The 24,045-nt window shown below is 53.0% G+C and overlaps 1 protein-coding gene across 3 annotated transcripts in view; it reads left to right on the plus strand.

Moving 5' to 3' along the window:
• KANSL1 (KAT8 regulatory NSL complex subunit 1) overlaps positions 1-24,045 on the plus strand; it is a 70,143-nt gene that overhangs the window by 37,791 nt on the left and 8,307 nt on the right. For all 3 annotated transcript variants that reach the window (XM_085211184.1, XM_085211182.1, XM_085211185.1), the window contains 5 exons: positions 11,637-11,778; positions 14,568-14,672; positions 19,306-19,421; positions 20,469-20,664; positions 22,218-22,383. In XM_085211184.1, the coding sequence (XP_085067310.1) occupies positions 11,637-11,778; positions 14,568-14,672; positions 19,306-19,421; positions 20,469-20,664; positions 22,218-22,383 (725 nt within the window). The remainder of the gene's footprint in view (positions 1-11,636; positions 11,779-14,567; positions 14,673-19,305; positions 19,422-20,468; positions 20,665-22,217; positions 22,384-24,045) is intronic.

The raw sequence follows: 24,045 nt of genomic DNA on the forward strand, positions 1-24,045 counted from the left end.
ATTGGAATTCCACAAAGAGGAACTTGATTTCCAAAGCTGTGGACAGTGACTCCATTGTCCCAGCAGTGCCTGTGCAGAAGGGAGCACTGAGGGCTGTCACCAGGCCAGGTTCCTGATCCCACACCTGTTGGCCCTGTGCTATTCTCACATTAGGATTAGGGATCTGCTGCAGCTGCTCCTGGCTCTGGCTTTGCTCTGGAAGCACAAAGCTTTGAGCTCACACCACTGTGATGAGTGCAACTGGTGCTGGTTGGCCATCGTTCTGCTCATCTGCGCAGTGCTCCCATATCTCCCTGTAAGTGTTCCTGGTAAATGGGGAGCCTGACACCCTGCTCAGCTTCCACCAAGCATCCCAGCCACCGGTGAGAGCGTTTCCGAGCTCCGGCCATCTCATGCCTTGTCTGAACTGTTGGGAAACACTGGATGTGATCAGGGCTCGATGGTGCTGCATGCATAGGGAGAAACGTGGCGTGGTTGGATTTGCTCTGAAAGGCACAGGGGATCTTTGTGCCTTCCTGGTAGAGGTGGCAAAGGGGAGGAATGTGGGAGGGGGGTACAGCACTTTGTGTCCTGTTGGCAGTGGGAGTCGAGCTGTCCTGCTGCTTGGGAGCTGGGTGAAGCATCCCCAGGCACTTCCTTCCCAGTTGTTATTTCACTTCTCCCCATAGTGGAACGTAATGCAGGCAGATGTTGGCTGTGAGGGGAGGATTTAGGGAACTCTCTGAACTTCTTCATCCCCATTATATGGGACCTTTTAGCAAGCGTGCATAGGAATTTGAACTCCCGGCCTGGTGTTGGTGCGTGAGCTGCAGGGTCACAGTGGGATGAGAGCTGTTGGGGAGGAGGGAGTACTTAAAAATAGTTAAAAAATAAAAATTAAATGAAGAAAACCTCATGCAGGCTGCCTTACATCGGATCACATGCTTTGGTTTTAATGCCAAACTAACCCAAATCCCAGACACGAGCTGTCCCCCACGGGTTGTTACAGGGGGTGGGTTAACCTGCTGCTGCCTCCCCCCCTTCTTCACTCTTCAGAACTGAGATGAAAGCCACATACTCCCTTCTCAACCTCAGTTTCTTCTTGTGTGCATGTGTGTGTAATGCACACGTTTGTTCCAGCACAGGACTGGGCACCTCACCTGGGTTCCTTGCTGCTGGCAGCTCTGCCTGGCCTTGTGCTGGGTCCTGAGCCCAAGGAACAATTCTGCCATGGGCTTAATTAATTAAAAGAAAGGAAGGTACCAAATTGATTATGGTGGAATTCAGTCTGTGATATTAACTGCGGCTGCCTCTAAAGCAACTTTCTGCCTGTGCTGATGGAGACCTGGTGAGTAACAGCTATCAGAAGGGTGAGCTGCAATTCTGCTGGTGGTAAAGATGAGAAAAAGATGTCGGTGGTGCAGCTGGGATCAAAAGGCAAATGTGTGATGGAGCAGAGGGTCGGTGGGTTTGGGCTGCATCCCCACATGGGTATCACTGTGTGCACAGTGCCACCTCTCACCCTTCTTTTTCTTTTCCTTGCTTTTTTTGCCTGGCCAGGTGGGGGTCTCCTGCTTGGACCTAATTCCATCTCTCCTCCTTTATTGTTCACTTCTCTGGCTTTTTGAGCTGCTGCCTTTTGGCTTCGTGCACTTGGAACTCTGCACTGTGCACTTTGCCATGTGAACTCCTGCCCCAATGTGCCCAGGGAGCTGCTAACCCTGGTACCAACACTGGGGATGTAATTAGGTCACAAACAGAGGGAGTGACATCTAACGAGCTGGGAGGTTTGTACTTTACTCTGTGTAAATGGAGGAGTGGTTTGTGATGCGAGCACTCAGCTTGGGTGGGAGGAGAGGTGAGCAGTGCCCTGTGGAGGGCAAAAAACCTACAGGATTTGGTGGGATATTGCCAATATTGATGCCCTGTGGGTGGGTTCTCCAGCAGTTCAGTTTTAAAGGGGCGTTTGGAGCGCTCCAAAATCACATCATTTATTTCTGGGCCGTTTGGAGCAATCTAGAATGAAAGTTCAAGGTTTGCATGTGCAGACTGGGATGCGTGCATGTGCTTGAAATAAAGTTCTGTACTAAACTCCTGTCACACACCAACCAATGGTTTGGCTTTTTGTTTGGCCGTGTTACGTTAGGAAAAGCTGTGACAAAGCTGGGAGGAATGGAAGCGGTTCTGGGGGTGGGGGTTGGAGCTGTGCTGGGGTCCCTCATCGCCTGGCTGTGTAGGGTCTGGGCAGAAGGATGGAGGAATGCTGCAGGTAGGAACGTGGTGTGTCCTTGAGAGCCTCTGGGCTCAGTAACTTGCCCTGCTGACCTCTACCTGCTGGGAGCAGAGGGCTTCCCCTGAGTGTGCCCTTGGATGGAGACCTGAAGGAGAATTCACATCTGAAACCGGAATTTGGGATGCTGACAGAGGGCTGTGATGCTGCAGGATGGGAACCAGGTGCTGCGTGAGCTGTTGGTGCATCCCCAGCCTGCTTCTAGCCTGCAGCGTCAGGGCAGTCTGTGCAAACCCTGGCCTTGTTCTGCAGAGGGGTTTGCAGCTTGGATGGCATGCATAGGAATTCCATCGTTTATCAGCACTGCCAGCCCTCAGCCCTGCAAAAAAAGAGCTCTGCAGGCTCATTCAGACTGCTTCCTTCCCTCCTCCAAGGCCTGTGTGCTCTCCCAGGGTTTGAATTACCCCGTACTCTTTTCAGGAAAATAAATAGGGTATCTGTAAGTTGCAACATTAAGGCCTTTGTCAACCCGCAGCGAGCAGCACGGGCCTCCTGTGGATAAAACTATGTTCGGGGGGAGGTCCTTGCCTTACAGTGCATTGAGTCCTGCTGAAGGATGGATGCTCGACGGCGCTGGGACTGAAGCCCTCTGTCCTGGGGACAGGTGGAGTGGAAGCAATGAGTCAGTGAGTCTTTCCTTGACTCTCTGCACTGGGCTGCCTGAGCTGAGCGTGTTTTGCCCTTGTAGCACAGGGCATTGTGCACCACGAGGGCGGAGGAGAGGATGGTGAGTGCTGGGACTCTGTGTGCACCCTCAGCTCGCTTGCCATGCAGCACTCAGTGCTCCTTGCACAGACAAGGCTGGTGGCAGTGGTGCTCCATGCAGGCTGAAATAGTGGTTCTTAAGCTGTGCTTTGTGGGAAGGTGCAGAGTGACCTGCAGATTCGATGAGTGTGCTCCTCGGTGGGGAAAGCCGTGTAAAGGAGCCAGGAGTGGCCGAGAGATTTGGGGGTGTGGACTTTTTGCTGGCACAGAAAATGGGGCAAGTGCTAGCAGGGGGATGTGGCCAATCACAGGGAGATGAGATGGGGTGTTCCCTGAGAACCCCTCGTTAGTGGCGTTCATTAGTGGCTGCTTGCTCTGTAGGAAGGCTCTTGGAGCTGGCTGGAGCTCCGTCCTTCCTTGGAAAGCCACAATGCTCCTTGCGTCCCCCCCGATGTGTTCCTTCAGCCCTTTGGAGCATCTGCAGCAGAAGGGCTTTAATGCAGCCGAACAATGCGGGCTGAGCCTTTCTTCTCCTAATGGGAATAAAATGGGATTTGCACAGCTGGAGCGTGCTGCTCGGGGCAGCTCCGTTACAGCAAGGAGCTCCACATCCCCGCTCCCTCTGCCCAGCAGCAGCACCTGCCCTGTGCTCAGACCAGACCCTCTGCCATGAAGCTTTGCTGCAGGATCCAGTTGCCCGTTCCTCGGCTCTTCTGCTCCCAGTGCCGATTGCTGCCCCGCTCCCTGCCCGGCGCCGAGCTCAGCGTGAGCCCCGTTAGCCTTCTGGCGTCCTCCCCCCCTTCTCTTTCTGTTTCTCTCTGCACTTCCTCACGCTGCCGTACCCATCAGCATTCCTTCAGCCAGGATTACTTTTCTCCTCTCTCAGATACAGGGCGTGCAGGCCGTTCTGCTCCTGCTCTGTGTGCCAGAGAGGGAACTCCTGGCATGGGACCAAGGGAAATAGCTCGTCTGCCCCTTCCCTTGGCTAACTGACCTTCAGATTTAACACTGATGGGCAGCTTTGTCCTCGCTCTGCCCGTTTTAGACCAAAGAGGCCATCTTTGGGTGCAGGGAGCCCTGCTTGCACCCTTTGGAGCTGTGCACATCCCCATCTCCTCCCATTGCTGCTGCAGTGCTCCCTAAACCCCTCTGCTGACCATTCCACCACACCTGCCCCATCTTGGCTCTATTTTGTGCTGATTCCAGCTTCTGCTTTGCCTGGGAATCCTTCTTGCCTTCTACCTGTTTTGTTTTGATGTCAACGTGCAGCTCCAAATGATTCTTTTTTTCTTTTTTTTTTTTTTTCCCCCCAATTCTGGCTTTGTGCCGAATCAAAAAGCCTGCTGGCTGTCCTGGGCAGTAAGGGAGGAGTGGAAGCACTTCTGAAGAACGGGCGTTTGTGCTTCGTTCTGTGATGCTCAGAGCTGTGTTGTAGTCATAGAATGGTTTGGGTTGGAAGGGTTCCTTCAGATCATCTATTTCAACCCCCTGCTGTAGGCAGGGACACCTCCCTCTGGACCAGGCTGCTCACAGCCCCATCCAGCCTGGCCCTGAATGCTTCCAGGGAGGAGCATCCACAGCCTGGTTAGGGTTGTATATTTTGAGACTTGCTTGCCAAACCCTCTCCTTTTTCTTCTGGTGCCCCAGTGGACACATAAGGAGAGGAGGGCAGCTCAGGAGCATGGAAATTTCCCACTCTCGGGAGCAGATCCTGCAGCAGCATCAGCGCTTCTCCCGAATCTCATTTTGCCACTGGGCTGCAGAATGCGTGGAGCTGAACACAGCCAGCCCCTCGGGGCAGGACTGCACCCTTTGGTCTTAGGGCTGCGTAATGAAAAGGGAAGAGCTGGGAGCTGTGTGCTGGGACTCATTGCTTCCCTGGGCGCTGGCACTGAGCGCCGTGCACGGGGTGATGTCCCAGAGCATCATTCCATCCATTCTGCCTTAAGTAAACTTTTGAACGACGAGAAGCACGTCCCAAATAAGTCCTGTTCTGATGCAGTGCCCTGTGGATGTTGTTCACCAACCGGAGCCGCCGTCCTGGGCTGGCAGTAATTGAGCAGAGTTTCTGTCTTACGGAATATTGATTTACTGCGGAGCGTAAAAATATGCGGTCCTCAGCAGAAGGGCCTCACCAATTGTTATGCTCCAGGAACTGCCACTGCTCAGGAATGTGAAATAAATTTTCCCTTGTAACAATGGGTTCCCATTTGCATAAGGCTGCGTTGCCCTCCCCGCAGGGCCGGTGCCACCGACGGAAAGACTCAGCGCTGCTCCATTTGCACACGCACAAAGGGCTCTGCTGTTGGGTGACTGCTGCAGCTCCTCGGGCGCTTTGCTCCGTGCCCTGAGTGTCTGCTCTGCTGGCTGTTTGGTGGGAGAATTCAAGGCTCCTTTTTCTTTTGTGAGGGGATGCTTGCGTTGCATGGAGTTGCAGTCCTTGCCGTTGCAGGAGATGCAGGAGGTGGGTTGGGTGCTGGTCGTGCATCGGATGCTGGGTGCATCCTCTGCAGTGTGCAGAGCTGTGCCTCGCTGCTGCGTTTGCCAAAGGGAGGTGGTTGGCAAGGGTACGGTGCTGCTGCCACATCCTGCTTTCTAAGGGGAGAGACACGACTTACAGTGAAAACTGTGCATCTAGATAGACGGCGGTTGTGTTTTCCTGTGCAGTTCAGCCCAGCTGGGGAGGTGGCAATTGTAAGCAAAGCAGCAGTGCTAATGGAGGGCTGTGCTTAGCAAAAAGGAGCATGCGTTCTTGGAGGAAGTTTTGTTGTGAACTGAACTGCATTTCATTAAGCGTGAGGTTGGTACAACGAGAAGGATGTGTTAAAGTACCAGTGAGCTTCACGTTGCAGCCAGAGCAGGCAGTGCCTTGGTCATGAGCTCAGCAGCAGGTGACATCGTATGGACGTGATGGTTGTTTTGTGGAAGTCTTTTTGTAGTTTACCCAATGGCCTCCGTCACAGAGCCCGTTACAATTAGGGGTATTTCTGGGGTTTTTCTTAGCACTTTGTGTGCTGGTGACAGGTGGAGATGGGTGAAAGCTCAGCCAGGTTGGAGGTTACGCTCCTGTGTCTGTGCTGGGAGGGTGCCCTCCTTGGCAGGCATTTGGGGCGGCACAAGGGACAGGACTGCTGAACATTAGGAAACATTTTGGTGATGAGTTGGCATGGGCTGCCCAGGGGGTGGGGGGTGGGGGTCCCATCCCTGCAGGTGTTCCAGGACCGTGGGGATGTGGCACTGAGGGGTCTGTGGGCACGGGGGTCTGTCTGAGAGGTCATTCCCAGCCTTGATGGTTCTGTGGCTGTTCAGCACTCCTTCCCTTGGCACCATGACCCTTGCCCACCTGCAGAGCTGAGCCCAGCTCGGGTTCCATCCTTGCTGGCACGCTGGGGGAGCAGCAGAGCTGCTGTTGTGTTGGCAGAACATGTGGACCCTCCTTGGGAATGGCCTCTGAAATCCCACCGACCCTTCTGCCAGTGGCTTCAGTGAGAGGAGAGGAGAGGAGAGGAGAGGAGAGGAGAGGAGAGGAGAGGAGAGGAGAGGAGAGGAGAGGAGAGGAGAGAGCAGAAGAGAAGAGAAGAGAAGAGAAGAGAAGAGAAGAGAAGAGAAGAGAAGAGAAGAGAAGAGAAGAGAAGAGAAGAGAAGAGAAGAGAAGAGAAGAGAAGAGAAGAGAAGAGAAGAGAAGAGAAGAGAAGAGAAGGCTCCAGGAGACCTCATTGTGGCCTTCCAGTGCTTGAAGGGAGCGTATAAACAGGAGGGGAACGGCTGTTTGTGAGGGTGGATGGTGATAGGACAAGGGGGAATGGTTTTAAAGTGAGCCAGGGGAGGTTTAGGTTGGATATGAGGAGGAAGTTTTTCACTCAGAAGGTGGTGAGGCACTGGAACAGGTTGCCCAAGGAGGCTGTGGATGCCCCATCCCTGCAGGCATTCGAGGCCAGGCTGGATGTGGCTCTGGGCAGCCTGGGCTGCTGGTTGGTGACCTGCACACAGCAGGGGGTTGGGACCAGATGATCGTTGTGGTCCTTTTCAACCCAGCCCATTCTGTGATTCTGTGAGTATCTCAGGGGCTGCACCCAGCTCTGACCCCAGGCCCCAGCAGGGCTCTGCACTGCCGTCCCCAGGCACTGGCTGAGCAGTGCCACATCTTCCCCTCAGGGCCCACACTTCCATTGGGAGGGCTGGGAGCAGCCAGCAGTGACTCAGCACCACCAGCACTGTGCTGAGTCACCGCACACCACTGCTGGCTCTGGGAGGTGCTGAGCACTGAGATGGGACCAGAACATCTCATCTTCAGCACACAGCTGGTGTGTGCCATGTGCCACCCAGAGTGACAGCGTGCTGGGGATGCTCTGCTTTCAGGTGCTGACGGCGTTCTCTGTGGCTCAGAACCAAAATGAGAAGCACCCATGGGTGATGTGCGTGGGGTTCCTCCGAGTCCCAGCTGAACAAAGCAGTGATGATTTTCAGTTTCCTGCAGAGGAGCTGAGCGCAGTGTTTGTCCCACTGGTGTGGACATCCATAGAACTTGCTGGCGTGTTCCTGCATGCTTGCACGGGGCATTCCATTTTAATGGATGACTTCAAGGGAGGAAGGATGATTGGGCGCATGGTGCTTCGTTGCTTAATTTTCCAAGAAGCACTTTTTCTGCTAGGAAGGGATTTAGGGAGAAAAAGTGCCACAGGAGAGTGGAACGGGGCAGAGGTTTGGCTTGGAGCCCCACTCTGGAGCACAAGCTGCAGTGGCGGTGCTGCTGGGACCGGCTGCAGCACAAGAACTCTGGGTTCTGCTGTCATAACCACAGGCTGTGCAGCCCTGTCCCAGCATCATCCCTGTGCAGGAGTTCAGGCATCATGTAATGACTTGCCTGAGCCACTTGGCCTCTTTTTTCCTCTCTTTTTTTTTTTTTTTCCTTTTTAATGAACAGTGATGCCAAAACAAACCTTTGATATCCTGACCGATGGCTGCTGTGCAGGCTTTGCACGGCTGCTGCTCACAGGGAGGGCACTGAGCTGTGCTTGGAGCAATGCAAACCACCCGTGGCCCTGAGCAGTGTGGGGCTTTGCTGAATGCAGGGATGGGGTGGATGGAACTGAGCAGCGCTGTGCACACAGGAGCCCATCAGCATCTGTGGGTTCCATCCGCGGGGTGGGGGCAGCTCAGCCGAACAAACTGTTCGTGTTGGCTCCTTGGCAGGGAGAAGTGTTGTCGTCAGCTAATGAGATTGTTCTCCAGAGCTCGTGGGGTTTTCTCTTCCTCTCTTGGAGCTGTCATATGAGAGAAAAAGAAGGCTGCGGGGTGACCTCACTGCAGCCTTCAGGACCTAAAGGGAGCCTACAAACAGGAGGGGAATCAACTCTTGGAAAGATAACAGCAGGACAAGGGGAAATGGTTTGAAGTTGAGGGAGGGAAGACTGAGGTTGGATGTCAGGGGGAAGTTGTTTGCTGTGAGAGTGGGGAGGTGCTGGAACAGCTGCCCAGAGAGGCTGTGGATGCCCCGTCCATCCCTGGAGGTGTTCAAGGCCAGGTTGGATGGGGCCCTGGACAGCATGGTCTGGTATGAAATGTGGAGGTTGGTGGCCCTGCATTGGTGGGGAGTTGGAGCTTCGTGATCCTTGAGCTCCCTTCCAACCCTGGCCGTTCTGTGATGCTGTGAGAGCATTGGGCAGTTTAACTCTGTCTGCCCACAGAGCTCACGGTGTGCAGCAAAGCGTTGGGGCAGAGCAGCGGTCCTGCAGAACAGGGGGTTGCAAACAGCAGCTGAGCTGGGTGTGTTTCCTTCAGCAGCTGAAGATGGGGAGAGCAATTGAAAAAGTTGGATTTGTGTCATCTAAATTGCACGTGAGCAGCGTGCATGGCTTTTTACCCACCTTCTCCCAGTGAGCTTTGGAGATATTGGCAGTGTTTCACCTTGCTGTCAGGACTGGCATTGGAGCATCTCAAAAAACAAGGAGAGAAAGAGGATGGGAAACCACTGCTTCAAATAAGAGTTGGTGTAACTGTGAGATTCCTGTTGGCATCTTGCTGTTGTTTGAGAGTAGTCACTGTGCCTGTATGGACACGAAGCATTGCGTTGTGTTCATGCTGCCAACCTTTGCCCCGGGGCTGCTGCCCGGTGGTAGGTAACACACGTGCAGAATTAATATGGATAATTGGCCCTTTAATAGAGCTGAGTGTCATATTTGAAATTGCTTTTGTGGTCTGTTGGCAGGTTGTGTCCTCGCTGGGATCTCAGGTGGCCATGGGAGCCCGGTCCTGCCGTGCCCCATTTGCTTGCTGCTGGTGCAGCGAGGTTTGGGCTTGGACTGTGGGTTCCCACACTTGTGTTGGGATGATCCCTGCTGATCTTCACCCTGCAGCCTGGTTTGAGTGCATCACCTTGGTTTAAGCTCGTACAGGTGGCAGCCGTGTTCCGGATTGCTTATCTGCACAGTTTGCACAGCCCTGCAGCACCCGGCTGCTGAGCATGCAGGACCCAGCACAGCTCATACTGCTGGAATGCACGGACTGAGGTGCTGCTGTGCTCACAGCAGGGCTCTGTGTACATTACCTGTTCAAAGGATAACTCCATCAGAGCACACACCCCTTCCTGAAGCAGCCAGAACCCACCTGGGGTTCAATCCCTTCCCCATGCTGCAGCGGGTGGCTGTGCTCAGAAGGCAGAACGCAGCCCACAGGTGCGTGCTTTGTGCATTGGGAAGGACCCAGACCCATCCCAAGGACGTGCACTGATGTCACGTGGGAATTTTTTTTTCCCCACTGCCTTTCTCCAATCGTATTTAACTGCTGCTCTTCCTCCTGTGCTGCATGCACCATCCGGGCACGTGCTGTGTCCCCTAGCAGGCGGGTGCTGCCACTCAGCAGGTGGGATCAACCCTTCCATCAGCATCATCTGGAAGTCTGCAATGCTTAGAAAGAAGGGATCAGCTTCCCCTGCCCTGGCAGCAGGTGTGGGGCTGCAGTTCTGCTTTGCAAAGTGTTTGGAAAGAGATTCAAATTCAAGGTTTTACACTTTTATTTGTATGCTGCTGTTTAACAGAGTGGGCCAGTGCTGTTCAACGCACTCAGGTGCTCTGTAAGCTGGCGGAGGGAAGCAAAGGGAAGGCAGAGGTTTGGGAGCTCTCAGCAGCTTTCTGCCTTCCTCCTGCACTGTTCTTGGTCCCCAGAGAGCAGTGGTAAGGCTGCAGAGCCCTGGTGTGGAGTCCAAAGCTTGGGGAGGTCTGACGTTGGGTTTGACCTGCGGCTGCTGGAGTCGAATTGCCTTCAGCTTGTGCAACAAAAGTATGGAAGAAGTCAATTCCTGGAGAAATAATGTGCTCTGGAAAGGCTTGTGCTGAGCCAAGCACAGCAGGGGGCTCTTTATATGGTGAAATATGCCAGAGAGGAGAGCTCAGGCTGGTGGAGGTCATAGTGAGGCTGGGGAAGCCTGCAGGCTGCTGCAGCGATTGCTTATGGTGGTGGAAATGTGCCTTCATCTGCTGGCACCAAACTGGAGGTGCTGTGCAGGGCAGTCAGGGGGTTCTGCTTGCACCATGCAGGCACTGTGCTCTGCATCAGAAGCACTGCAGGGGGATGAGATGAGGAGGGAAGGGAATTGTTTTGTTCCTGAGTTCTTGAGTGCTGTGCAGTGCTGCATTTGCACGTGCGCTCTCTGCTGCTGCCTGTGTTGTGGTTTGTGCTTCCTGGGTAGTCTGAGCACTTATCCAACAAATCGGATGCTCAGGTTGTGTTTCTGTAATAGGAGGGTTTCTAATGCAGGAGAGCAGAGCTGTGCATTTACACATACATTACTCTTTGTGTTCCCATCTGCCCTGCAGTTTGGTGGCAGTTTGGTGAGGTGGTGTTGTAACAGCTGACCGTAAAATGCAATGGTGTGATCCACACAACAGCTAAAGCACATTTCTGTGCCTGCTGGGCCGCGTTTGGTGCTTGCAGCAGAGAGCAAGCAGGTAGGAAGTCAGCTGAGGGCTGCAGAGTGTGTGGGCTCCCCGTGCACCCACGTGTTTGTGTGCTCTCACCTTCACTTCTCAGCCACGCAGAGAGGTGCAGCTCACTCAGTAATATCTGATGGTTTTTCCCAGCTTCTTTGTTTGCTGGGTCAAGCCACCTGATGCAGAAATGATTTGCCGCTGCTTGCTTTCCTTTGCAACACCTCCTTGCAGGGCAACAGCTTTTGCAAGGCACCGTGAGCTCTCCAAACACGGGTGCATTGTGAAGCTTGCCCCAGTGTCCCCACGTGCTCTGTGCTGGTGTCGGGGCGTATTTCATGCCCAATGGCTCCTTGCAAAGAGGGTGCAGTTTAGGAAAGAGGGCAGGGGGGTTTTGTTCCCTCCAGAACCTGCAGAAGTGGGTCTGGCTGCAGCCAGGTGGGACTGGAGCTGCTGGTTCAGCTGAGCGTGGAGTAAAACCTTAACGCTTGCAGGCAGAACTTCAATCGCTGGGTACCCAAAGTTGTTTTCGTGTTGCTCTGCAGAGGCATGGCTTTTACAGCACGTCTGTGGCCGGGCTGGTAGTCATTAGCAGTGGCTAGATGGTATCAGTCGTGCCATTCGGCGTGTCGCTTTTGATCTGCCTGTCAGTTCTGCTCGGTTTTCTGTGGGCTGTATAATTAAAGTCACACTCAAAATCATCCCCCCCCCCCTCCTTCCCCTGTCTGTTTTTCCAGGAGACGAAGGGCAGAGTGGAGATGGGCAGCAGACCGTGCAGCCATCGTCAGTCGCTGGAATTGGCTCCAAGCCCACGTCTCAGACCTGGAATACCGAATCCGGCAGCAAACGGATATTTACAAGCAGATCAGAGCCAATAAGGTGAGCACTGCTGGGATCCAGGGGGTTCCCTTTCTGCCTCCTGATGGTTCTCTTTTGATGCAGTGGGGAATGTGTGTGCAAAGCACCGTCGTTTTGTGCCCTGCCTGCAGCTCTGGAAGTGTATTGCACAGCTGTGACTAATGGGATGCTGTTGGGCATGGGCTGGGTGCAGTCTCCTCTTCCACGGTGACATGAAGAGCAGCACCTCAATTAAAAGCCACTCTTTGGGTGCTGAACAGCAATTGCTTTTGCATGTGTGCTGCACTCCTCCATCTCTCCACTCCTTCTTTCTCTTTGGGAATATCTGAAGATGGGGCTCAATGAGAGACCTCCTGGGGAGAGAATGGGGCTGTGGAGGAAGATGCTTCAGATGCTCTCTGATGGCACAGGCTTGAAGCTGAAACAGTAAAAAAAAAAAAAAGGACTCTAAGTGCTGACCTTTATGGCAGGAATTTTGTTTTCAAACTTGCTCTCAGACGGCAGGAAAGTGGGGGAGAGCAGAGAAGGGATGAGGCAGGAATGGTTATCAGGACTTGTTCAGGCGTGCATGTCTGAATGTCAGCCCTTGGAGGGAGGAATGCTGACTTTGTGGCAGGCAGGATCCTGGTGCTGCATCCATTTACAGATCCTCAGGAATTCAGTCCAGCAGGCTCTCTTCCTGAGATTTATGGTGTTCTGGTAGTGGCTGCAATGGGAAGAAAGGCACAGGCAGGGAAGGAAGGCTGTGGGTCTTTATGCAGCTATGTAGAAGAACAGGTTAAATGGTGAGTGAGGACTGTAAAGGGCAGAGGGGAGAGCATGGCTGTCTGGGTGGAATACAGCATCAGGAGGAGAGAAGGCAGCTTGTGGGAAGCAGTTGTTACATCCATGAATGAACCAGCATCAGAAAGATCTTCCGCCTTGCAGATCCTGCAGGGTGGTTGGGAAGTGTAAAACCCCAAATGGCTCAAAATTTATTTGCTAAAAGTTAAGGAGAGGCAGAAAGGAGCAAACTCAGCTCATGAAGGAGGAGATGCAGTGCTTTCAGCATGGCAGGCCTGTGGAATGGCCTCACTGTGGCTACACGTCTTGCGTGTTTCATCTAAGGTTGCAGTCTCCAGGTCTGAAGGGAGAAGAACATGACAATGCTGTGTCAAAGTTAAAAGGTACATCAGATTTCAGATGCTCGGGATCTGGCAGTGGCTGTCCTGCCTGCAAAGCAAACAGCAGCAAGCAGCCACCATCCTGGCAGGGCTGCAGATCACCTCTTCATCGTGCTGCTGGCATTGAGCTCAAGGGTGCTTGGAAGGTGTGCTCTGGTTTTGTCAGTGGGGTAAGACATGCAGCAAGTAGAGGAGGTGAGAGAATGAGTACACACTTCAGTAGTGCAAAGGATCTTTTGGAATGGGCTTCAATTCCAGCTGTATGAGGGCAGTCGTTGAAGACTTAGGAGACAGGTTGGTTTCTTCATCAACAGAACTCAGCTTTGGCTTCTTTGGCCAAATATATAAGGAGGTTAAAATAAAGCCTCTGGAGGTGTTCAGAGTCACAGGAGCACTGATAGCAGAGGGATGTGCTGCAGCTTCCTTGCTTTCTGTTCTGAGTTCAGACCCAGTTCCTCACTATCCATGCAGGGGTGGCTGAGCTGTGCTGCAGCTCACTGGGGATGGCTCTGGAAGCAGCACTGGGATGCAATGGCTTGCTTTCCTAGGGGGACTTTTCAGGTGTTTAATTGATTTTAGGCTTCCAGCCTCCCTCATCTCCTGAACATCCTTCGTAGATCTCGGAAAACTACAGGAAACAGTCATTCTGTTTATCCAGAAGCTGGCTGCTTGCTAATTGCTGGCCACGTACGGTTGTATTCAGTTAATGAATGATCTGTTTTTAAAGCAGTAATCTCTGGAGGATGAGCTACCAGCATTTTACTGGAAAGCCACAGATCTCTTGTACAGAGGAAGGTGTGAAGGCATAAGATGAACCCTGAGGGAGGTGGGATTGGTCCCATCCATGGTTTTGGTCAGTGACACCATTGCGTGCAGGACTTTGGTTTTGTGGCCTTCAGGTTCTCCCAGCTGCACATTGCATGCTGCCTTGTTACGGTGCAGCTCAGACGAGGAGTAATTATCATGGTTTTGTTATTCTTTGTGTTGCTGAGCGAGGAAATAGTCCAAGCTTCACTTGGAGTGAAGCACAGACAGGACAGACTGTGTCAACCCAGACAAATCAGTGCTCTGCCACCGGGCTTTGCCCCGCCAGCTTTACAGCTTTGTTTATCAGCACTTATTTTCTTTCTTACTGAATTTGGTGTGTATGACTTTGAAAAATCTGCCCTGAGTGACGATTCTGACCGGGTGATTTTTGGCACCTGCTCAACCTTTGCTCAGAGCTGCCGCAGGTTGCACCGTGTGCTGTTCCAGCAGCCTCTTCCCTCTCTTTGCTCCAGCAAAGCATTCCTTCTGCTCTGCTGGCTGCAGCGTGCTGGGGCTCCAAGTGCAGAGCACGCAGAGCAGGGAAGGGTGGGATGCTGTGGCTGCCCAGGTTGGCCCTTCTGCCCGGGGCAGCAGTGGGTGCTCATGGGCTGCAATGTGTGAGCTGGCTTCAGCTGCCTCCGAGTTCAGCTTCGGTGTCAGGGAACTCCGGGCAGCCAGGGATTCGGTTTGGCATCACGTCTGAAGAATGCTGTGGGAATGCAAGCCTCTCTGCACTGTGGTTTTCATGTTTGTTTTCATCCCAAGGACGATGGATGCGCCGTTGCCCTGCTGGGTCCGAAGGAGCCGCGTTTCATCCACGCTCTGTTCCATCTCTTTCAGGGGCTGATAGTCCTCGGTGAAGCATCACCCCCTGACCCCGCAGCGGATGATGCGTCCCGTCCCATTAGTGCTGATGTGAAGCTGGAGCCCGGCGCAGAACGGCTGGTGAGTGCAGCAGTGCATGGAGCACAGCCCTCCTATCCCCCAACCCAATGGCATTTGTCCTTTGGGAATGCCAACCCACTGCTCTCCCCTCCCGGTTTACTTTGGGGTTAATAAATGATACGATTTAAACACCTTTTAGCACAGAGTTCCTTGGGGTACCTTTGTAATATGCATTAGCATTTTACGAAGCTTAAAAATCCTAACTAATCCTTCCCCTCCAGCAAAAGCACCTCAAACTGAGAGCAGCACAATTAGCAAGTGCTTCTGAAGATGTGACTATTAATATCTGCCTGAGCTTTCCCCCTTAGAAAGGGAACTAATGATTTCAGTGAGATGCTCTGGAAGCGATGCTGAGCGCCAGGTATTTATTATTTAATGCAGAAATGTAGGGCACGGAGCAGAGGCGGTTCGGGATGGCTGTGATTACTTTTGATCCTGAGGGACACACGGACGTATTATAGCAGAGGGTTCTGAAGCCGTGGTGTGGGATGGGGGGCACAAACCGGGATGCTGCCGGCCCTTCTGGGCCACCTGGGCACGCTGCTGGCTCACGTGCAGCCAACACCCCCAGCTCCTTTTTCTCCATGCAGCTTTCCAGTCGCTCTGCCCCAAACCTGCAGCCCTGGATGGGCTTGGAGGTCCCTTCCAACCCAATCATTCCGTGATTCTGTGCCCAGAATTCAGTGCAGATGATAGAGAGAAAAAAGCTTAACTGAAAACATCCGTAATATCGAACTTGGAGTGTTTTCTCCTCTCCCTGAGAAGCCTGTCAGGAGCGACAATAGAAATACTGTGAGCTCTGTGATTCGCAGTGGACCACAAGGGGTTATTCCAAGTGGGTGTAATAAAACATCTCCTCGCTTGACGTGGCTCTGAGATGCGTGTTTGGAGCCGAGGTCTTTAATTAGCAGATTAGCTCAGCCCAAACCTCTCGGCGTGGTGCAGAGCAGGAGGGTTTCATGCAGGACTGGGATCAGAGCAGAGCCACGGGGCTGGCACAGCATTACGCAGCATCTGCCTTTGAGCTGAGATGTCCGTCTGTCACCCCCCCACCCCCCCCCATCCGTGCTTTAACCCAAAAAGCTCTCAGTGAATAATAAACAAGTGCTGGGACAGCGTGCTCCGATCCTCTGCAGGAATAGCTTGCACCAGGGAGTTGGCTGCCGCTGGGAGCTGACCTGTAAATAGGCTGATAACGGAGATGAATAATCAAATTGCAGGGTTAGGACGAAAATTTCCGTTCCTATCTAACTCAGGATGTTTATCTGATGGTACTGGTCTGTTTTCAACCTGGAAATGTGCAGATGGAAGAGCTGTGTCCCTTCTGGCTTTGTCCCTACACATTCTGGACACTTGCCATACACTCGGGCATCATCTCTGTATGTATAGGACAGAAAATGTCTACGGATTTGGTGCATAGGAAAGAACAGGCTTGCTTGGCCACTGCTGTCTGGTTTTGCTGCTCACAGCCATCTCGCTGCTGTTACTCATTTCCTGCTCGCTCCTTTTTCTCATCCCTTTCACTGGGACAGAAGCTCTTCAGACAGATTTTTATTACTACAGCCCTAGTGCTGCACAGATCCCATCTCTTGCAGGTCATGGGAGTAACAGCAGCACAAAATAGAGTCTTAGAATGGCTGGGTTGGAAGGGACCTTAAAGATGGTGTGGTTCCAAGCCCTGCCAAGTAGGAAATCACAGAACACCCCACATTGGAAGGGACCCATAAGGATCACGGAGTCCAACTCTTAATAAATAGCTACTGAGCAGTAAGGAGCAACATGTGTGCAGAGCCAGCATAGTTACTGTCAAGTAGGTAGAAGTAGCTGGTGCTTGGCACCTTCTTTGAGCTGCTTCTGCCTTGCTGTACGTCTCCTGCTGAAGCAAATCTCCACTTCTCCTTGCTGTGCACGTGGCTGCCTGCTCTGCATGGAGGCTGGAGGTGTGAGCAGAACAGCTGCCCTGCGGCACCCATCCCTGGGGGGCTGTGCCTGGTCAGTCTTGCTCATAGGGGTGGAGTGTTGAGTCACAGCCTCGATCTGCTCACAGCCCAGAGACCATTCCTGTTGCATTAGGCTATCTCTTAGGCTGGAAAGCTGCTTATCATTTTGGAACTCTTCCCGCTGCTTAGAATTAGATTCTTCTGTTGTTTTTAAGGTGGGAGAGGTCTGCAGTGCAGAATAAGGGGAGGCAGTGCCTCCTGTCCCGATCCCAGCCCTTCACTTTTGGGTCTCATCCTCTCCTGAAAAGCTCCTTTGGCCAATGGGAACCTGGGCTGTGTGTGCTGGGGCTCTGGTTGGTGTGTGGGATGTGGCTGAGGGTCCTGGGAGGAATTAATGCTGCTGGCAGTGAGGGGCAAGGCTTTGCAGAGCGTGTCAGGAGATGTCTGCTCTCTGCTTCGGGAGATTTGGGAGGTGAATAATATTTTTGCCTGAAGATGGAAACGACATGAAGCAGTTCTTATTATCTGTTCATTGCTGCTCTTGCTAGTGGGGAAAAGCACCAGAAATTTTTAGTGACAGGTAAGAGATGTTGATGGAGTGTCTTGGTAGGATGTTGCCATGCTCCAAGGGTTTGTGTCTGCAATAGGTGAAGATCTGAACCTGGGTTTTTTTGGGCACGTGGGGGACGTTGCTGGGATGGAGTCGCAACAGCCCACCTGGAGGAGTACTGCTGAGGGGTGCTCTGTGCTCCTGGGCTCCAATGCAACCAGAAGCACGTAAAGCTGAGCCCATGACTCTCCCACGAGCCCCAGGTGTCCTGAAGGCTTTGGTGGCCTCCAGGCTCGGAAGCAGAGGAGCTCAGACTGGAGCACCGCGGTGGTTGGAGCTCTGCCCCTGTGAGCTGCAGAGCTCAGCTCTCGGAGTCACCCTGCTCCATGGGAGCCCCCCATTCAGGTACACCCCGACGTGCTGCGATAGGAGCAGCCTGGGATGGTGCTGATAAACGGATCGATGCTTTCCAGCTCCTCTGCTGCGTGTTCCTATCTCAAAAAAAAAAAAGAAAAAAAAAAACAAACCAACCCAGAGATCGCTCTGGATGAGAAGTTCCTCCTTTAAGACCTTTCCTGGAGGAGAGAATAAACACCACGTTTCCAAAGAGCCGATGAGTCACGCAGTGCCCTCCCACCCCGTGCCTCCAGCAGAGGCTGTGGGTGCTGCCTGGGGCTCAGCAGCCCTCAGCCAGAGGGCACAGCTCAGCCTGCAGCTGCAGGCACGGGGCTCCCAGTTGTGCCTGGGGCAGCCCAACAGCCTCGCATCCAGACAGGTGAAACCTCTTATTACTAGAAGCATAGGAAGGCCTGCAAAGTTCATCAAACAGGCAGCGGGCAGAAGTTCCCTGCTTTGTGCTCTTCTCTGGCTGAGTCAGGTCCCTGCTATGCTGGCCGCAGCCCTGCGCTGCCGTAGCTCGGTGCCGGTCCTTCGTTGAGCTGAAGAGCAATTGCAGGGGACGTGTTAATAGAAGCGAGGCTGACGCTGCTGGGAAGGAGCACAGGGTGAGCAGGGGGCTGACCAGACGTGGGGATTGATAAGTCAGTCCTTTTCTTTCGTCTTGTTTTTATTAGCACTTGAAATGCACCACCGCCCTTTGCCTGCGCAAAGGGGGAAACCCAGCTAGAGAGACACTGGCAGAGAGTGCAGGAAGTGCTGCAAGAAGAAATGACGTTTAACCCTGGGGGAGGGGAGGGGAGGAGAGTCTGAGAGCAAAGGGAGCTGCACGGAGGTGCCTGGGGCAGCAGCTTGCTGCACTGTGCTGGCACCAGCTCCATGGAGAGCAGCGATGCTACAGGCAGGGCTGCAAAGCCAGCATCTGCTGGCAAGCAGTGTGGCAGTCCTCTGCTTCCCCTGCTGCTGTTTGCCAGCGAGTGGGGCTTCTGCCTTGCTCAGTATTTCCATGCTGCAGTCGTGCAGGAGCTGCTGCTCACTGAGGTGAGGAGGGTTTGTCTGCTTTTCACACCCCAGGCAGAAGGAGAGGTGCGTGTCTTGCACTTTGTTCCTACTTGCTTTCTTCAGACAAAAAGGTGTTTCCAGCACTGTGTGCATCTGACAGTTCTGGTTTTATGGAGTTGGCCTCTTCAGGCCCTAAAACCACAGCCTTGTGTGCATTCTAATTGGGAAGGTCTTGAGAAGTGCTGCTCGGACTGTGTTGGCACAGGTATTCGGTTAAAGCACAGACTCAGTTCTGCAGGCTGTTCCCCTCGCCCCCCACCTTTCCTGCAGCACCGACTGAGGCAGAGCTTGCAGCCTGGGGTTGCAGCACAGTTCCAGCCCTGGGAAGCAGCCCATGAGCTGTGCAGGTGGTGAGGAGCTTTTCTTTTTGCACTGTTGAGACAAAATGCTGAAATCTCCTTGGAGTCCTCCAGTGAGCCTTCCTGCTCTGCACTGGTTGCCCAAGGGGAGTTGTTTCTCACGTTGGGAGTGCTGTCATGCACCCATCCTCCTGCTGGAGCTGCTCCCTCCCAAGTCCTTACCTCTGTGTCTCTTGTTGCACACCGTCTTCTGGAGCCTTGTCTCAGAGTTCTGCAAGGAAGCCTGAGCTACAGTGCAGAATCCGCAGCTGGAAACTGGAATAAGAAAACTGTGGCTGTTACGGATTTCCACAAATGAATGTATCATCTCTCTCCTCCTTCCCTAGAGTGTTTCTGGATCCCAGCCCTTGGACAGCTCGGGTCTTTCTGCTGCAAGTACTCCTGAGTCCCATCCCACCAAGCCCTGTGGAGCACCAAGACCTGTCAATGGAGTTATCAACACGTAAGCTGCTTCCCCAGTGCAGATAGAGCTCCATTTTTAGGATTGCAACCCAGCCTGTAATGTGCTGTTAGTAACTGGGTGGGTGATGGTATGAATGGTTTCTTTTTTGGAAATAAAATAATAATTCAGTAGTGAATCGTGCTTGGAAGCAGTGTTGGAGGAGATCTCTTGCTTGAGGTTTTATGCAGCATTGTTTTCCTGAAAATGGAATTAAACAGAGCTGTGTTTACATGGACAGGCCCTGCAGGCAGTGAGCATGTTCAAAACTGTTTCTTTATGAGTATTTTTAATACATTTGCAAATGGTGTGATCCAGAGATTAGAGGCCTGCTTGCAGTTATTCTGCAGAAAGATCTGCAAACCATTGGCCTGCTTTTGTGGAGGTACAGAGGACCCCAAATCCCATCGATTCCATCGGGAATGAGGTTCTCTGCGTCGTTTCTCCAGGTTGCTTTTGCTAAGAAAGTCTCAAAGGGCAGGAATACAAACAAGCAAAGGCAATTCTCCTGTGCTGGGGGATGATGTCAGGGTTGAACCGTGTGGTGCTTGGAGGTTCTGGCAGTGGCTGCAGAAACACGTGCAGTGCACCTTGGGCAGGATGCTGCAGTGTGGGCACATACAGAAATACCCATGGACTTGCTCATGCCTACAGCTGGAGCACTGCAGGCCGTGGCACAGCCCTCTGTGTGCCTGTAGCCTTTCAACTTCAGGGCATCAGGCCACGGGGCTTTGAATGTTTTGCATTTTTAGATGTGAAACAGTTGTAAAATAGGCGTGGAAAGGCTCTGTGGATGTGGAGTTGTGCTGGTGTTTAGAAGGTGGCATCGTGCATCGGTGCCACAGCAGGGCAGGGATGCGCACGTGGGCAGGAACCTCCTTGGCGTGTGAAACAGAAAGGTGGAGGTTGGCATTGCACTTCTTGGTGTCACTGCTGAGGGCTGTTGGAGGGCTGGTTCCCAAGCGTTGATCAGAAGTTTACGTCTCAGCTTAAGGTTTGACCCTGTCTGGTAGCACTGGGCAATAACGTTCTCCTCCTTCTTCTCTTCAGTCTTCAGCCTGGCCTGGCAGAACACGCTCAGGGAGATGGCCAGGAAGCTGAGGAGCTCTTGCATAAAAAGCAGAGAATGAATGTGGTCTCTTCAGCTTCAGATGGGACGTGTGTGGCCGCCCGCACGCGCCCGGTGCTCAGCTGCAAGAAGCGACGGCTGGTCCGACCCAGCAGCATTATGCCCCTGTCCAAAAAGGTGAGTGCTGCTCCCTTCTGCTTCTCTCTCCTCTGCTCCTCTGTGTAGCACCAGCTCTGCACCAAAGGAGCTCCACACCCGGTAGTTGATCCGCTCTGCTTTGCACGAAGGGATCTCCGTTCTTTGGGAGTGTTTGTGGTTACAAAGAGGGGAGGGAGAGCAGCCCAGTGAGGCTTGAGGGGCTGTGGGAGAAGCAGAGGGGAAACAAAGAAGCTCTTAATTTGCTGAAGGTTTCTGTTAGCTGTTGTCAGTGCTGGATTCTGACACAGGGTTTTGTTTTCAGAATCCACCTGTCCTAAGGTAAGCCCCAGGCCAGGTGGTTCAGCCTGGTAAAATGGGAGCAGCTGAATGAAGCAGTGAAAAATCAGGTATAGGAAACATTGAGAACAGGAATTCACACAGGCCCATTATTAACGTGTTATTTTGTGCTCCTCCCCGTCTTCCCTTGCCCACATGCAGAATTCAGTTCAGCAGAAACAGAGTTTATTCTCTGAGCATCCTGTGTGAGGACAAACCATGCTTCATCCTTCTTAACTTCCTTTAGGAGTGCCATAAGCTGTCAGTTGGAGAATAGATGCTTCGAAATTGAGGGAATAAGGACGGGTTTTTTTGTGCGTGCAGCTCTTAGGATTGCAGAACGAAGGATGGCACAAATCCACTTACTTGTATTTGAGTCAGAAGTGTTTCAAGTCAAACTTAATTACCACGAAGTTTCAGGGTTTCTCGCTCTGTGGGGGATAGGGTTTAAAGAAGCTCAGAAGGAAGCATTCTGCTGAGCAAAACAGATTCTTGGCCAGCTGAGTTGGCTTAAAAGTAGGAATAATCAGTTCACTGGGGGTATTTCTGTGCTTTTACCCTCATTGAGGAGGGTTTGGTTCATTTTCCATCACTTCTCTCATTCCAGCTCCCTCCTCCAAGCTGCTTGCAGCCCTTCCCAGTTGTACTGTTATTTGCTAAGGCTTTTGGATATTATCTCTTCCATCATTCAAGTCATTAGTGGAAATTATCTGAATAATACCAGACTCAACAGACTTCACAGGATCTGATTTGACTGATCCTTTCATTTCAGTGGGGGTTCGTTGGTTACTGACTCTGTTTCACATCCAGTTGTGCATCTGCACCACCGTGGCTTCATATAGAGGAGGTTTATATAAAGTCTGCAGCTCTGTGAACTGAAGGTCCCTCCTGGTTTAGGGGCCAAGACTGAAAACCTCTCCTCCTCGCTCCATGAAGACATCCCTGTAGGAGTCAGCTCTTGGCACAGTGCTGGTTCCCTGGCTTGTCTGAACTAGAAGAGGGTGTTTTTCCTCTCTGACAACAGAATTGTGCCGTCTCATGGTTTTATAAATGAGGTTTTCAGCCTAGATAAACACTTTTAATCAAATTTCGGAGATGTTGTGTGCGGGCAAGTCGTTCTCAGCTGTGTGTATGCGAGCTCCAGACTGAATCAACAGGTTTGCTGCAAGGTGTTGCAAAGAATCGGGACTTATTTGATGGGGCAGCACGCAAGGAGAGCCCCGTGAGATGCTGAAGCTGTGTGTCCCCTTGCCCAGGTCCATCGGAACAGCCTGGCTCGGTGCAGCTGTGACGTGAGCCCCTCGTGTGCTCTGTGTGGTGCCCGCAGCTCCGCGCCGCTGGACATGCAGTACGACGCGCCGCTGCTGGAGCGCCTGTCCCAGCTGGACTCCTGCATCCACCCCGTTCTGTCCTTCCCTGATGGTGAGCGCAGCGAAGCATGGCTGTGGGGAGGGATGGGGGGTCACGCTGGGTGCTGACGTGGGACACCAGGGGTGTGCGGGGCTCGAGGAGCTGTGCAGCCTTCATCCCGAGGAGGTGAGGGTGTGCTGGATGCGATTGAGACCAAGCTCTTCGTCTGCACCTGGTTTTAGGAGCAGAGCATTTACTGCAGCAGAAGGCAGAGCATTGGTGGGGCCTGAGAGTCCGTGTCAGTGTCGTAGAACCACAGAATAACCTGAGCTGGATGGGGCCGTAAGGATCCTTGCGTCCAACTCCATCACCATCCAAACATCAGACCGTGGTGATTGGTGGTCACAGACCTCAGCAGAGCTTTTTTATCTGTGTAAAACCACTTGTGGGTTGGTGGAAGCTGCAGGACGTTTCTTTGACCTTGTATGGAGTTGTCCATGATCTTGGGTGGGTCAGAGGGTACAGGAGGAAGGGATGTTCCCATTAGGCTGCTGCTCTGACCGAAACCTATTGGCTGCATCATCTGCTGTCCACCCATCATCATTTTCCTCCGACCACAGCAAGCAGGAGTGCAGATGATAGGAGTGGGCACTCTTGCAGGAGAGCTGGGATGTCAGTAGGCCAGGGCAGAGGTTTCCCTGGGGAAGGGGATGGCTGCCGGGAGGGGTGGAGTTCTGCTGTTTGTGCTTGGGTTGGGTTAAAGCCTTGGGCTCATGTGCACAGATGGAGAAATCCAGCTCTGCGCAGACTTTGTGCAGCAGCGTGGAGCGCACGGCGTGGCTGGGAGCAGGCTTTCACCCTCTTCCAAAGCTCTCTGTCCCCTCTCTCTTCTCCTTTTTCTGCTTGGTGTGATCTCTAGCTGGGAGTTTGGGGATGATGTAATAACCTTGGTGGAAGGATGTGAGCTGTGCTGGGCTCGGTGCTGTTGCCATCTGCCGGCCCTTGGAAGCTCTGCACCGTGGCTGTGACCATGGCAAGGGCAGCACAGTTTGTTTGCCTTTTGTCTTCGTGTTTTCAGCTCCTTTCAGCCTGACGCATCCTTCCAAAGATGTGTCAGGTGCTGGGGGTGGAATGAATTTCCAGGAAAAGGCAGGAGATGAGCAAAGAGGCTGTGTTGTCCTTGGTGGCATCCTCAGGGACTGCTCTGAGCCCTCCCTCCCCACTGGGATCTGTCTCTGCAGACTATCAGTGGTTGAAGAACTGCTCTCACGCTTTGCTGCCCAAATGGTTGGGGCTCAGTGAGAGCTTTAACACCAGAGTCTTCTAAACACTGCTGCCCTGGCTTTTTGCTGAGCATCAGGTTCCCCTGTCAGTGACTGCAGCCCTGTTTGCCTGTCCTGGGGCTTTCCAGCCTCTGGAATGGGTGGGAAAGGATTCCCGTCTCAGCTGCTGAGACTGCCAGCAGGGCTCCCATCCCTTCATGCTGCCCTCTGAGGTCAGACAAGTCCTCAGACAAGTCTGCAGTTCCCAAATGCCACAGCAGCTCCGAATTGCGGTGCTGGCCCCTCTGCAGGGCTGGCAGGCAGCTCAGCTCCTTGTGTGGGCTCTGGGAAGGTTCCTCTCTGCTCAGGGTCGCTTCAGAGTCCCTGCAAAAACATTGTGTGAGATCTGGGGGAGGGACAGTGCTGCTGGGGGAGTTTGCTGGTCCAGCTGATGGTTTTCAGAGCTGACAAG

Source organism: Meleagris gallopavo, chromosome 29 (genome assembly GCF_905368555.1).
Source record: "Meleagris gallopavo chromosome 29, MGAL_WU_HG_1.1, whole genome shotgun sequence".
NCBI classification, from domain to species: domain Eukaryota; kingdom Metazoa; phylum Chordata; class Aves; order Galliformes; family Phasianidae; genus Meleagris; species Meleagris gallopavo.